General features: G+C 33.5%; 1 protein-coding gene across 1 annotated transcript; it reads left to right on the top strand.

Moving 5' to 3' along the window:
* The first annotated feature begins 5,093 nt into the window (after window positions 1-5,093).
* LOC139904360 (telomere repeat-binding factor 4-like) lies at window positions 5,094-7,867 on the top strand. Its single transcript, XM_071886297.1, has 6 exons — window positions 5,094-5,326; window positions 6,330-6,535; window positions 6,609-6,693; window positions 6,853-6,936; window positions 7,290-7,563; window positions 7,644-7,867. The coding sequence occupies exons 1-6, from the start codon at window positions 5,177-5,179 to the stop codon at window positions 7,673-7,675; spliced, it is 831 nt and encodes a 276-aa protein (XP_071742398.1). The 5' UTR covers window positions 5,094-5,176; the 3' UTR covers window positions 7,676-7,867.
* Window positions 7,868-16,638: the final 8,771 nt, after the last annotated feature.

The raw sequence follows: 16,638 nt of genomic DNA, 5'->3' as shown, positions 1-16,638 counted from the left end.
CAAATCCGAGATAGGCTTAGGACGGCCCGAAGTCGTCAAAAGAACTATACCGACAAACGACGCAACGATCTTGAATTTCAAGTCGGTGACCGAGTAATGTTAAAAGTCGCACCTTGGAAGGGTGTAATCCGTTTTGGGAAACGCGGGAAGCTAAATCCGCGGTATATTGGTCCTTTCGAAATCTTGGAGCGTATTGGAACCGTTGCTTATCGTTTAGATCTTCCGCCTCAATTGAGCTCCGTTCATCCTACTTTCCATGTATCCAACTTGAAAAAGTGTCTTGCCGAACCCGATATCGTCATTCCTCTCGAGGAGCTCACCATTGATGACAAACTTCATTTCGTGGAGGAACCGGTTGAAATTGTGGACACCTCCGTCAAGACATTGAAACAAAGCCGAATCCCGATTATTAAAGTCCGTTGGAACGCCAAAAGGGGACCCGAGTTTACTTGAGAAAGACAAGATCAAATGCAAAGGAAGTATCCTCATCTATTCGTGAATTCGGAAACGCAAGATCTCGAGGAAGAAACAACGACTACTACGCCTACTTAAATTTCGGGACGAAATTTCTTTTAAGGTGTAGGTAATGTAACATCCCGCCTTTTTCCATTTACTTTTCCGTTTAACTATTTAAGTTCCGTTATATGTTTATAACACATCTCGTTAATACGCGTTTGAATTATCTCGTTTAGGTAATTCCCGTACCCGTTTCCTAAGTTGAGGGACTAAAGTTGCCAAATGGAGAAAGAGATAACTAGGTCAACTAGTCAACTCTTTCCTCTCCATTCATTCTATCACCTCCCCAAAATAATACTTCACCTTTTCCTCTCAAACCCTCAAACCTTCAATCATCATCTAAATTCGTTCAAGAAGGATTCGATCAAAACAAATTGCATATTTGAACTCCTCGTGATCTCCTCTTCGTTTCCATACCGATTTCATCAATTTTGGGTAACTTTCTAAAATCACTAATCTTTGTGTTCTTGAGATTTTTAAAGTTATAAGTTTGTTAATTAGTGTCTATGGCTCAAGTCTAGTTTGTTTATGTGTTTTGTATGCTCGTTTTGATATTTTGAAGTAACTAATTCATATGGAAAGTTAACATGTTTAATCTTGAGTTTTAAGTGTTTACATGTTGTTTGATGTTATGAGTTCATGTTTTAATCTTGTTCCTAGTGTTACTAGCTTCATTTGGATGTAAAGATTGATCAAAGAAACCCCTTAAACTTGATTATGAAATTTGGTGATTTTTGGTTAGGGTTTCATGAACTAAGAATGAATTTTTGATGCATTAAATGACATGAAATGTTAATGGTAAGTGTTAGGTTGTGTTGTATGCTTAATTACCTTCGAAACGGCATATTGTTCATGTAATTTGGTTGCCGAATCATTAAATGGCATTTATGACTTGTGTGTATTGAATGAGGGTCACTAAATGCGGTTTTTGGTTGTTGTATGTGAAAGTTTAATTGATAATAAGTGCATAGTTATGTTCCTTGTCAAAATACCTTTCCGGTGATATAAAATACATGCCTTGAATGTTTGCGGTTTGTAAATTGTGTGGGTTTGAGTTTTGATTCGTGTACTTAGGAGTTCAGCAAGCAGGGCCTGAAATCATGCCTAGACGCCGTCCCAGGAATCAGGACGCCGTCCTGCCCTTAAAACCTAGACGCCGTCTAGGCTACCAAGACGCCGTCTTGCTCTTTAAAATGGGACGCCGTCTAGCCTAATTGGGACGCCGTCCCATTACACTAAAGTGGGCTGTTTGCGAGGCCTTTTGACATAAAATGTTTAGGACGTTCTAGACCTCCAATTTACGTGTAACTTGTTTAAACATGCTTGTATATGATTAAAAACTTCAGAAAATTTGTCCGAGACCCGACCCGAACGCGTTGACTTTTTCGTTGACTTTGACCCGACCAAGTTTGACTTTTTGTCAAACTTAACCAATTGATTATGCAATCTTCCTAACATGCCTTTATACTTGTATCTTGCATGAAACTTGACAAATTGCTTCACATGCTATATTAATCGAGTCGTATTGAGCCATAGGACTAATTGAACAACTTTGACCCTTCGTGACTATCGTTATTGATACAACCTATTTGTTTAGGTCGAGACTAGCATTGTTCTTTGCACGTTTACTTGTTGAAGTACTTTTACACTCTTGCAATCAAAGGTGAGATCATAGTCCCACCTTTACTCTTTTAAACTTACTTTTGGGATGAGAAAACATAAACGATACTTTTGAACTAAGTGGACACATGAACGGGAAAACAAACATTCTACATACGAGTTAGAACGAAAATCCTCAATCCGATTATCATTAGTTACATCAGATGGTGTAAGCGAGAACTTATGTTATATGGCCATATGGGTTTGACAAACCCTCATTCAAACGGTTCGCTACCGTTTACGAATGAAATATATTTTCGGGAACAGTGTTGTTCTAGCACTAATTGATGGGGTATTCAACGGACGGAACGTTAAGCTTTGATAATTGGGTGCTCGTGAATATTAACTTTTAGAATGTACTATGGCTTTATCGATGTTGCAAATCTTGTGGTTCAACTTACTATTACTCATTTACTTATTTAAACCTATGATTTCACCAACGTTTTCGTTGACAGATTCTCTATGTTTTTCTCAGGTCCTTGAACTTAAGTGATACATGCTTCCGCACATACTTTTTGATACTTGCATTGGATGTCGAGTATACTTGCATACGTGGAGCGTCTTTTTGGCTATTTTAAACTATGTCGCGCGTGTTTCATATGAATAATAACTTTTGTTATGTACTTGTCTTGGGAATTACTTTTGTAAACATTGGAACATCCTTTATGAATTGTATGCGACATATTTTCGGTCAAACGTTATCTTAAAGACTTATAATCAGGTAATGGGACCCACGTAGCCGACGCCGTCACTTGACGATTTGTCGGGGTCGCTACAAACGGGTCCTATCTTTATACTCGCCGGTTCTTTTCCCCAGTTATCACCATTAAACTCGAAATAATTTTATGAACAAAATGTAACTAGGTGCGCTCGAAACGGACACCTTTTAGAAAACGCTAAACACGTCTACCTATAAATCGGGGCATGACACATCTTTGCTTCCGTAAATACATAACGTTACGTTAACTATGAGTACGCAACCCGAAAGGCCTCGTCGCAACGTGCGGGCTGATCCGAATCTCGTTATCACTATTATAAGACATTGACGATTATTAGTCAACATTTTAACTTCTTCACCGACTCTAATAGTACTCTTATCTACTCCTAATCTTTCTTTTTCTAGCAAAATTAATATTTGATCCGATTAATAACGTTGATATTTTTCTCACTTGAAATCGCCTTTTAATTTATAAACTAATACTAACAATAACAACCAACTTAATACATATAAATATAAATAATAAATATAATAATATAATAATAATAACAATAACAAATAATAAATGTAAAACTCTTATATAAGGATAAACAAAAAAAAAATCAAGCGTATTTCTTTTGATAACTATCATATTTGCCATCAACGGTAGTCTTATGTGCAGGATCGTCTCAACAATTTAGAGGCCCTAGGCGAAAATAAAAATGGGACCTTAGAGTGGTCGTATTGGTCCGCTCTTCGTTACCGCCCTTGCTCCCGCCAGACAAAGGCGCCGATACTAGCAATGAATATTTGGGCCGTCCTTGGTAGACCGTGAACCATTTTATCATTGCAAGACATTTATCACGGGGTAAATTTGAACGTTACAAATGAATTATACCAACGGTTATAAATTTGAACGTTTGGAGTGTGTGTATATACATGCATATAGAATTGAAACATCTGCATTCAAACACAAACACAAACACACTGATCTGCAATCTCATTTTACAAACATAAACACGCACAGTCAAACATAAACACACAGTCAAACATAAACAAACGATGGCGCGTTTAACTTGTTCGATGGATGTATGGTACGGGGGACAACAAAGCGAAGATTGAAAGATGTATCTGGACGGGCAGTGCAAGTCGTTTGAGTCACTCGATATCACCTACTGGGACATGGGTCGTCTGTTCGACTACATACGCGAACATGTTGACTTCGAGGCCTCGGATTTTGCTTGGTGAGATCCAGAAACCTATAAGTTTAAGTTTATCACGATCGAAAAAGAATGACATGAAATTGTCGGGAGAGCCTTACTCAAATGCAACCGAATCTAGTTGTATTGTATTGGTATTTGGACCCGACAATTCAACACCCGACCTCATCCTCACTACCCGCACAACAGTAGCAATGAGGGTTACGTGAGTGACGACACGATCGGGTCGTATTATTTTTTATTTTATTTTTTAGGACTTTATAATCGTTTTTTTTTTTTATTTTAGAACTTTGTAATGTTTTTATTTTTATTTTTATGACTTTGTAATGTTTTTATTTTTATTTTTTAGAAATTGTAATGTTTTTTTTTAGGAATTTGTAATTTTTTTTATTAATAATTTTTTTTTTAGAATTTTAATTGTTATATATAAGTAAATAATATAAAAGTTTAATATAAAAAATAGAGGTGGGATCAAGTGATGGATACGTCATGGATGTTGGCAGTTTAGTGGTTGGTTAGTGATGGGAAATATGTGCTGATTTGACGGTCAGTGATCCCATGACGGACCGTCATGGTTAAGAGTGGCCTTATACACGTTAAATTTTTTTAATACATATAAAAGGATTATACTAAAATTTATCAATACGAAAAAAGTTTTCAAGACAGTCGTAACAAATTTTTTATTATCATATATTTATTCGACAATATTTTATTTAATTTACTTAACTATTCGACAATTGTTTTATTATTAATTAAATATTAAAAATTTGGGCTCTTCTAATTTTTGGGCTTTAGTCGGTTGTTTATGTTGCGTATGCCCTAATACGCCTCTACTTATATGCGTTTATTCGTGACATTTAACTAATTATGAAGCTTTCTTAATTATTTAGTTTTTTTTATGAACTTGTCTTAACCATTCAGTTTTATGAACTTGTCTTAACCATTCAGTTTTATAAAAGCAGCCTGCTCTAGGATTGTCAATTGTCACGGCTGATCTCTATCATCACCTCTAATTATTTCTAGGGCTTAAGATCACCCAAAAAAAATACCAGTTAAAATTACAGTCGGCGACGGCTAATAAGCGATGGGGAATCCAAAACAAAAGTGGACGGCGGAGGAAGAAGAAGCCTTACGCGCCGGCATCGCAAAACATGGCACCGGCAAATGGAAAAACATCCAAAAAGATCCCGAATTTAACCACTTACTCTATTCTCGTTCCAATATCGATCTTAAGGTTCTTCTTGACACCACATATATACTTATCTGTCTCTTTATTTATATGACTACTAATAAAAGATCCCGATTTTAAAATTTTTGTTGGAGACTTATTGATAAGTAGTGAAAAGCATAATTTGTGTGTGAAATTCTAATGTTGTTGTGTTTTTTTTTTAATGTCATTTAATGTGTTTTGGATTCAGTAATTGATAAATGACTTCTGGCTGTTGTTCGTATATATACCATGGAAGATATTAAAAAAAAAAAAAAAAAAAAAAAAAAAAAAAAAAGAACACTTCTATATTGAAATCGATTATAGCACCATTTCTTTATAATAATTTGGATCAATATAAGTCAGTAAATTTTATGTAGTTATTGCTTTGTTTGATCTAGATTGAAGTGTTCGATAGTATTTTGAATCGTGAATTCAAAGTAAGTCACAATTTTACGATTTATGCATCTTATTTAGTGTCTATAAGCTGATTCTGTGCATCTGACAGTTCTTGACTTGTATGAATATGCACCTATGTATGTGTGTATATTTTAGATCTTAAAATGCCATCTTTGTAAATTTGTCTATTTTTACGATTCTAATATAATATAATACTTTGAGTCTTCTTGCCACACAACTACAATAATACACAATCTTGCCTGGACGGGGTCGGGGATGTAGGATGCTGACAATTTTATCTTTCCCAAAGGTAGAGAGACTTAAGTGTCTTGCCGTTCTTATTTTATAAGTGCTCTTTAGCGGTTTGCAAAAAGAAAAATAGATTTCTCTACACTATACATGATAGAATTCAACAGAATAATGGGTTGCCCGTGACTTGAACCCGGAACTAGTCGGATGGAGTAGATAATAACATTGGTAAATAAGTAAAATTATCTCCACAAACTATGATATATGTATGTGTGGGTGTGTATCCATACAAGTTACCATAACTTAAGATAAGAATGTTATTTTCTTGTTATGTCATATAGTTACTTGTCATAAGCGTGTGAAAATGTTTACCTTTTAATAGGATAAATGGCGGAATATGAGTGTAAGTGTGAATGGTCAAGGTCCAAGGGAAAAATCAAGAACACCGAAAGCAAAAAGTAGCACAAATTCTCCTTGTATGCCCATTGCACAAACCCCTGGCTCCTTAGCGGCAGTTGTAGTTGATCCATCATCTACTACTGATGTGCATATGGATGATGCTTCAAAATGCTTACTTAACGCATCAAAGTACGTGATAGTATTAGATTGGTATTACGTAAAGTTTATGGGTGGTGGTTAACATTGGTGTTTTATTGTTCAGGTATGATGCAATGATTTATGAAGCATTGTCAACATTGAAGAATCCAAATGGATCAGATACTAGTGCAATTGTTAGTTTCTTTGAGGTAATTGTCACTGACAATTTGTCACATGATTTTCTAAAGTTATATCCAAGACGGTGATCGTCTAAAAGAATTGACTTTTCAAAAGTAATGTTGAATGTTGATACCACCACTAGTGTACAGTGATTCTAACTGACAATGTTGTATAATTGTGATATGCAGAAGAGGCAAGAGGTGCCCGTCAAGTTTAGAAGGTTATTAAATTCAAGGTTACGAAGGCTTGTTGCTCTAGATAAACTTGAGAAGGTGAACTCTTTGTATTATGTTTTCATGTATCAAAACTATTAAATGAGTCAAATGGGTAGAAAGTTATTGTTTTGAATGCATATAACATCCTATATTATATGTATCAAAGTAGCTACAATCTTAGCTGAGATACTATTGGTGGTAATCATAATTGATCTTTTTTTGTTAATTGTTAAAAAGGCTAAAAGTTGTGGACAGAAAGTGTGTTGGCTAACCCAACCCATATCAGCCCACTGTCCCATGCACTCATTTTGCCACCTCTTATAAATCCGATGTTTTCTAGTCTTTAGACCTGGAAACATTGTTTATTATGATTCTGCATTTGACAGTGAGCAAAGTCTCTGGATGATTAGGTTCAAAACTGCTATCGACTTCGAAAGGAGGTGCATAATGGAACCAAGGGCCCGGTCCAGAAACCCAAAGAGATACAGCCCAGGATATATCCAATAAACAGTCATCTTGGTGAAACATTAGAAGAAGCTGCAGTTGCTGCTGCATATAAAGTTGCAGAAGCAGAAAATAAGTTGTTTGTTGCAGCAGAAGCTGTGAAAGAAGCCGAAAGGGTCTCAAGAATGGCTGAAGAGGCTGAAGCTTTCCTACATCTAGTCGAAGAGATATATGAGAGATGTAACATTTCACATCCTTTTTCAAATTGGTCTGGACTTGCACAACATTATATCTGACCCGATATTTCAACTGTTTTGCAGGTTCGCATGGTGAAGTGGTGATGGTGCAATGACGTGTGTGTGAAAGGTGTTAATCGTTAGGTAGCCTATTACAATACATATGAAGGTGGTAGGCTTATATTGTATAATATCTATGTTCATTCTAAAGTCTTCTTGATGTTGAATAAATGGTTCAGACTCTAAAATGTCTGCTGTGAAAATGTGATTTTTTTGTAGCTATTTATGCATATTTTTTTCTGTTTTTATTTCAAATCTGTTATAAACGTATTTGGTTTTACAAAATTTTTCACATGAGTTTTTAGATTAACGCTGCTTAGAAGCACAATTTTGGGGAGTTGGGTATCAGCTTTCAATAATAGTAGTATCAAGGTTTTGATACTGTTCAAAAATTAGGTTAGAGATTCATGGCTTGTTGGTCAAGAAGACATGTGTGATGACCCGTCCAAATTCATTTGGACGAATACATCATTCATCGATTTCATAGTGTGGTACTGACCTCTACATGATACGTTTTGTAAACATTGCATTCTTTTGAAAAGGCACACCATAAATGAATATCAATTTCCAAGGTTTTCGATATCTGATGATTTCTACATATAGACAATCACCGTAAATAATAGTTTACCATAATACATCTGTTGTCAATGCAGTCAAAATAAGATACATGGTGATTTTGTGAATGCAAAGTTTTCTCGAATAAAGCATGTATGACTTCATGCACATAGCTTGTATTACATATAAGCAAACAACGGAAGACTTCTAGGAACCTGAGAATAAACATGCTTAAAAGTGTCAACACAAAGGTTGGTGAGTTCATAGTTTTAATGTTGCGAATAATCTGTATATAAAGGTGGATCACAAGATTTCAGTTGTTTCATCCAGAAACGTTTATCAAAATATTCTACAAGATTGAGCACCCTGGTAACTAAACTTTAACGTCTATATAATAAGTACCCATGTTTTAACATACATGCAACCAACATGTACAATACACGCAGTCCAACGTGTATTAACCTCGAATAGCATAAGTCTGTTTTATAGTTCAGGCTAGGATTTCTATACCTGGAATAGACAGGGATGTCAAGCCCTATGGATCCATATACAACTACTCGCGCCCAGTGGCGGATCCAGGAAATTTTTTCACCGAGGGCGAATTTTTTTTTAAAACGTAGGGAATTTTTTTTGTGCAAAATATATAGATTTTGGGGCAAAATATATAGGTTTTGGGGCAAAATATATAGTTTTTGAGCAAAATTTGAAGGTTTTTGGGCAAAATACGAAGGTTTTGGGGCAAAATACGAAGGGTTTGGGGCAAAAAAAAAATTCCACCGGGAGCAACATCGAAAAATCGAAAAAATTTGCACTAAAATTTCGAAATCCACCGGGGGCGGGCGCCCCCCCCTCTTAACACATTAGATCCGCCAGTGCTCGCGCCCACCAGTTCTTATAACTGGCAGTTATTAGTTACCAAAGCTAAGGGATTTTCGGTTCAAACTCAGTGTAGAATTTAGTATGTACTTGTATCCATTGCGTTTAAAATAAAGTGCATGTATTCTCAGCCCAAAAATATAGATTGCAAAAGCAATTAAAAAGGGATCTATAAACTCACCTTAGCAGCACATAAGGTCATTCACCGAAATGTGACCGAAACTCGGAATGCAAAATAACCGTAGATCTCAACCTAGAGAACATATGTTGGTCAATACATGTCTAACAAGCTAGGTCGGGTCATAGTGTATCACAATCCTAATGCTCGAGACCGACATGCAAAAGTTAACAAAAGTCATCTCAAAAGTCAACCTGACCCAATATGATCTTTAAGTCTATACATGTTTATTATCATAGTATATAAGTCTTGATAATTGAACGAATTTATAGTTTATCAAACTCAAAATATTATTTATTTCAGGAGCTATATTATATTTAAATTATCATGGCAATCGAAAATATTTTATTATTTCACATAGTTTTCCAATACTTTAAAAATCAGATTATAGTGTTTATAAAGCTTTAAAACATGATAAGACAATCAACTTTGACAATTGTTCAACAAGACAAAACGTGCCTTATATAGAAATTCATTTACTCGATTAGTAATATCTAAAAATCCAATTTATCAATCTCATAGACAAGTTGTTTAAATATTAATTTACAGTTTCAAACACAATTTCAATTAACGTTAACCATAATTCAGTTGACTATACCTTTTAATCCGTTCATCGAAATCACGCGATTTCTAAATGAAAAGTTATTAATTTTCCGCCAGCTTTCCAATAACATGCATATCATATACCTTATATTAGTAGTATATGTATTAAATTCGTGATTCTTCATAAAACTATCTAACGACGAAATTTAGCATACAAGCATGTATAAACATATATACTCGAGCACTAGACATGGATACACTATTAATATATAAAAGATAAGATATGAATGCTCACGTATCAATATTGTGATTCAATATTGTAAGAAAGGTACGTAGACGCAACGGGACGGATAGACATTAGGTTGACCTCACGAACAATACCCACGAATATTACCCATAACCTCCATAGCTATAACCCATAATTTCCTTAGCTCTGTCCCGCTAAAAAAAACTCGTTTTGAAAATAACTCGCTCATGACCTCGTCGTAATATTTTATGTATAATACTAATAATATCGCTACCTAATAATACTAATAATAATAGAATTAATGTTAATAATATTAATTAATATTAATAATAGTAATAATATAAATAATAATTATTATATACGGAGTGCTAGATAGATGAAGATGGATGTATGTGTGTGTTTAAAACCCGATTTCGATTGTATTTATAGAATAATCTCAGGCCTGGCACCTCATGCGATCGCATGAGGCTTGTGTGTGATGCTCATGCGATCGCATGAGCCTTCATTTACAGCTCATACGCATTATATCTCATGCCGACACTTATATGAACATATATATATATATATATATATATATATATATATATATATATATATATATATATATATATATATATATATATATATATATATATATATATATATATTATTTATTATATAATATATTTAATCTTTAGAATTAATTAAATATTATATTATATTCTCGTGCATAGTTGATTTGTAATTTTAGTACCGATGAATTGTACGTTGACTCCCGACTTATGTGTCGGTTCCGGTTTTTCGAACGTCCTTTCGTACGCTTAGAAAACTTGTACTTTACGTTTCGCGACGTGTACCTTTATCAATAATTAAACTTATTTCACCAATAATTATACTAATTGAAATGTAACTTGTACTTTTGAGTGTTATGGTCATTTGATTCTTAAAATCATCGTCTCATTATTTATATATATGATTTAATTTAACTCAAAACGTTTTGTATCTAGTTAATATTATATTTAATCATTTTATAAAATCTATATATATATATATATATATATATATATATATATATATAGGGGCAGGATCAATGGGGAAGTAACCAATCGGGGGGAAGCAAACATTTTTTTTTTTTGGTTTTTTTTTTTTGGAATTTTTTTTTCGGCGTCAAGATCACACGAAAATATGAACATTTAGAAGAAACACTTCCTGATGGATATTATTATTTAGGCGGGAAAACGATCTACAAAAATAACATTCAAGATAATATTGTTCGTGAAGAATATGAACGTTTTTTTCTTCATGTTTTGTGAAGTAAAATTTAGCCCGATTTAGAGTTTAGGGTTTAGGGTTTGGTGTTTTGGGTTTATTCCATAAACCCAAAACACCAAACCCTATGTAACGACCCGTCAAAATCGCTATTGACGCGGCACGTTAATCATTGATTCCACAGTGAGGTTTTGACCTCTATATGATACGTTTTGATAAAATATTGCATTCATTAAAATAAGTGACTTTCTAAACATAGAAAGTTATAAACATGTGGGCGAGTGCTTAGGTATAAGCAAAACCCCGAAATACATAAGTCTTTAATTTACAGGTTGACATCACAGTCCAATTATTTATTACACAACGCAGTTTTATTTTGAATGCAATAAACTTTGTACAAAGCATGAGAGACTCCATGCAGGCAACAAGCACATCACAGCGGAAACATTCTAAGGACCTGAGAATAAAACATGCTAAAAAAGTCAACACGAATGTTGGTGAGTTATAGGTTTAATTGCTCGAGTCATAAACATGTATAAAGATAGACCACAAGATTTCATCAAAAATTTATCAATAGATTCTACGTAACAGAGCACCCTGGTAACTAAACTTAACGCTATAGTGATAATTACCCCATTCGTTTTAATACACGCAAACCAACGTGTCTTAAACTCAAATAACATACGTCCGTTAAAAGGCTAGCGCTCTAGCTCGGACGGGGATGTCAAGCCCTATGGATCCATATACAATTATTCGCGCCCACCAGTCCATATCCTATGTACTGGCAGCTACTAGTTACCAAAGCTAAGGGATTTCCGGTTTAACTCAGTGTAGAATTTAGTATGTACTTGTGTCTTATCGCGTTTAAAATAAATTGCATGCATTCTCAGCCCAAAAATATTTAAAGTATTTAAAAAGGGAGACTATAAACTCACAGTTCAATATTGAGACTCAATATTGTAGGCAAATTGCATAGACGTAATGACGGTAGATGACTGTATGGTTGGCCTTGGATTCAAGAACAATACCCCAAACAATACCCAATATTTCCTTAGCTTAAAGCGGTTTGAAACCCGAATTAAAACACCCTCGAATATACTTTATTATTATTAACTTAAATTAAAATTATAATTATAATTATAAATTAAAATTTATATTACATAAGAAAATATATTTTGAAGTATTTCGTCGAACAAACTGGCCTTTTTATAGTACTTTTCGATTTACTGTAGCTCATGCGATCGCATGAGTTTTCAGTGTTTTTGCCATGCGATCGCATGGCCGCCTTTTCCGTTTTGTTTGCTAGTTCGTCTGTAGCAAATAGTGTTTACTGTAGCAAATAGTGTTTTACTGTAGCAAATAGTATATTACTGTAGGAAAGTCGTTTTTACTTGTACATATATATATACATACATATAATTGTTCATGAATCGTCGAGAGTAGTCAAAGGTAATTGTATATATGAAACAGTTCTAAAATTTTTGAGACTCAATCTAACAGACTTTGTTTAACGTGTCAAAATAATAAATCGTATAGAGAATTGGTTTAAATTAGTCGAAATTTTTCGGGTCATCACACCCTAAACCCTAAACTCTAAACCGTTCGTGTTAAAAACTCAATTTAAATCCTAAATCTAAACCCTAAATCTAAACCCTAAGGCTGTGTTCTCAAGTTTTTTTTTAAGCGGAAAGGAGTGGGGTTGAAAGGGATTGAGAGTATATGAATGGAAAGGATAGTATTATAAAATAATTTTTGTGTATTCTTGAGTTGGAGTGAAAGTAAAAGACAAGATAGAGAAATAAATTTTTTTATATAGAGTATTAATTATATTTTTTAAAAAGCACACAGAGTTTTATTTATTATTGTTTATTAAATAACAATCTTAACGATGAATTGATCTTTGATATCTAAACTGAATTATAATTATAATATATATATATAATATATATAATTTAATTATTATAATGATAAACGTGACTAAGGATTGGTACATATATATACGCTGCAAATTTTTATTAGTAAAAAAACCAATGGTGGATGGCTAGATGCTGTGAAGAGTCGTAGCAGTAGAAAAGATAAATATTACGAAGAGATAGGGTTATTAGGTGCTCCGTATATAATTGTAAGTATATAAAAATTACAATCCGTTCAAATCACCTCAAAATTGAGGTGATAGTAATTATGGGAAGAAGTCTATATGATTTCCCCTCTAACCCTCTCCTCTCCTCTCCTATCTATTATGAAAAAAACTCAAGAATACTTGATTAGTGTTTTATCCTTCTTTTCCCTTTCCTTTCTTTGCTAAAAAAAACTCGAGAACACAGTGTAAACCCTAAATTTCTAAACCCTAATATCTAAACCCTATAAACCCTAATATCTAAACTCTAATATCTAAACCTCAATGGCTAAAATCTCAACATACGCTCGAAAACACGATAATTGTTATATATTACTTCTTCGAGCGTTTCCCGGCCAAAATAAAAACATTTATCACAAAGTGTCTCTACTAAATGTTCTTATTTTCATCCCATCTATAATGTTCGTGAACAAAGTTTTTTCAAAAAACGAAAAAAAAAAATTGTTGCTTCCCCCGTTTCCCCCCGATTGGTTACTTTCCTCTTGATCCTACCACTATATATATATATATATATATATATATATATATATATATATATATATATATATATATATATATATATATATATATATATATATATATATATATATATATATATATATATATATATATATATCTTCATTTAAACATATTAAAATATTTATTTGATAATATAATATTTAGTTTTTCAAAACTAATTATATTTCCAAGTTTAAAATCGTTTAAATAATAGAAATTATTAAACTAAATAATTAAATCACTAAGGGGCACGAGGCAATCACTGTAAAGCATGCTTTTGAAAATTAATCGAGAATCTCTACTAACTTTTATCGAACGATAAATGACACTTTGTTCTTATTGAAAATCAAATTTACCAAATATCGTTAAAAGAACAGATTTTAATAATCGACATGGACCTCACAACAGAGACCTGTAATCACACAATGTATCTGATAAATCAGTCGTTTGATATTATCTTCTAATTCCATCGATAAACATATTGAAACGAATACGTTCATGTAAAGTATTGTACGTCTAATACTTTGTTAATATTTTCAAGTTTAAAATCCTTGAGATTCAACTTAACAAACTTTGCTTATCATGTCGGAATAATATAAAGATAAAGTTTAAATTTGGTCGGAAATTTTCGGGTTGTCACAACATGCATGAAACCTTGTGTTGTAGCTTATGTGATAGTGATCTGCTTCTCTTTAGCGAGAGGTCAGGAGTTCGACTTCTGTGTGGTGCAACATTGCACACAAGGTTCTCTTTACCTTTCAATTCCACCCAATGGTGTCTTCCGCACATCGTGTTGTGGGGGCAGTGGGGTTTTACCGCCCATGCCCTCGGATTTGGCCGGGTTTCCTCTGGCAGCAGTTGGGGGCGGGTTATGCAACTGCAGAAGATGAACTCGTCGGTGGTTAAATCCCCTTGGTGATCCTGCACCGCTCTTAAAAAAAAAAAAAAGACAATGCATGGTTCTAGATTTCATTCATTAATAATTTCTAGCAGCTGCAAATGACAAAAGTCAAGTTCTATAACCTGTTTATTAAGCGAGGACTAATGAGTTTGCCATTTTTTGTTTTTTTACAGCGATTGGGATCATCCGAGGGGGACTAAACCACCCGTTGCGATCATCTCCCGTTTTGACTATGCCGATGCAGCGATAATAACCCCGCCCCCATCGCTGCCCGGGAGGGAACCTTGAAACTGATGTTGTTGTTGTTGCAAAGTTGCTAATTCGCCCCTGCCTCACGCAATACAATTTGTGTGCAACCTTGCGTGTCTTGCGTGTTTTGGTCATGATTAGGAGATCCCAGTCACGACAAGCAATTTGTCGTTCATGACCCGGTCATGGACGGGAATCACAAGTCACAACCAACGGTTTTTGGTATTTACCGGGAATTGCAAGTTACGATTAGCGTTCTTCAGTTCATCTTCGGTTATGACCTGGTCACGCAATGCGCAACCATTGTGTATTGCATGTTGCATTCATGGCTTTGTCGTGATAGGGAAATGCAAGTCACAACCAACTAATTCTCAGTCGTGACTATGGAGTGTTAGTCGAGACCAACAAATTCTTGGTCATGACAAAGAAATGCGATAAATGATTATAGGTCATAATATCTTGCAAGTTGTAAAGAGTAATATCACGGTCGTGACCCTGTAAGGATGTAATCATCGTTGTCTCAATTATTTTTTATGAAAGTTTTATATATGATTTTTCTACACCTAGCCTTTTAAGGGTTATGTTTAATGTTTTAAGACATATGATTCTATGTTTGTACCTTGTTAATAACCATCTAGTAAATTCTTAGCTTTCTAACTATTTTGTACTACGGAGTATGAGTATTATTTATGGACACTTTTTTGTAAGGATAGTCTTGGGCTAATGTTAGAAAAACTCATTTACAAATCTCCTTTTATTTCGGGAGAAAAATAATAATATAAGCCATCTTATTCTTTTACTTATAACAACACTTAAAATTAATTTTATTTAATACTAAACAGTGTTTTTATAAGTTTATATGCTAAATAACAATTAATTAACTTTTTCCAACATGTAAACATTCAAAACTTTGGAAATCATGTTATTATAGTATTTTTATTTTTGCTGTTAAAAAAAATAGTATTTTTATTTTTATTAATTATTACTCTCTCTGTTATTCCATTTTGGATTGTCCCAAATTAATAGTCCACTTCCATATATAGATAAGAATAATAAGGTAAAATTCTATTATGCCTTTAATGTATGTGGATAGGATTTAAAGAGAAAGAAAAAGTAGGGGTAAAACTGAAAAGTAAGTGGATAGGATTTAAAGAGAAAGAAAAAGTATGGGTAAAACTGAAAAGTAAACAGAAAGTACAGTACTTTTATGACAGTTTCTTAAACTGTGTGTTTTTTGTCTGTGGACTATTAATATGGGACGGATGGAATATTAAATAACCATAACAATGGAGTAATCTATCTATCTATAGTTTCTATTAAAATTCTAAAATGATGATGTCATAATTAAACAATTTCTAAGCCTAAAAAAAATTTAAAAAATAATTAAAAAAATCTTAGAGCAGCATGATGATGTCATTACATCTAATTTAATCAAATAATTAAAATTAAAAAAAAAATATACTGATTATATTGTATTTTGTATTTGTATTGTATTAAGGCCTTAAAAAAACCCCTAAAAAACCCTATTGACGAAACGCATACATCCAAAGGATTGAATCCCAAAAAATCTATCATCTTGAAAAACCC

The sequence above is a fragment of the Rutidosis leptorrhynchoides genome, chromosome 4 (assembly GCF_046630445.1).
Source record: "Rutidosis leptorrhynchoides isolate AG116_Rl617_1_P2 chromosome 4, CSIRO_AGI_Rlap_v1, whole genome shotgun sequence".
Lineage (NCBI taxonomy): Eukaryota > Viridiplantae > Streptophyta > Magnoliopsida > Asterales > Asteraceae > Rutidosis > Rutidosis leptorrhynchoides.
Note: the sequence above shows the minus strand (reverse complement) of the source record. Positions and strands in the feature narration are given on the sequence as shown.

Excerpts from the sequence above, each read along its gene's own strand:
- LOC139904360 (XM_071886297.1), top strand. The coding sequence starts at position 5,177 with ATGGGGAATCCAAAACAAAAGTGGACGGCGGAGGAAGAAGAAGCCTTA. Across the intron at positions 6,536-6,608 it reads TGCTTACTTAACGCATCAAA|GTATGATGCAATGATTTATG; the intron begins GTACGTGATAGT and ends TTTATTGTTCAG. Across the intron at positions 6,694-6,852 it reads CAATTGTTAGTTTCTTTGAG|AAGAGGCAAGAGGTGCCCGT; the intron begins GTAATTGTCACT and ends TGTGATATGCAG.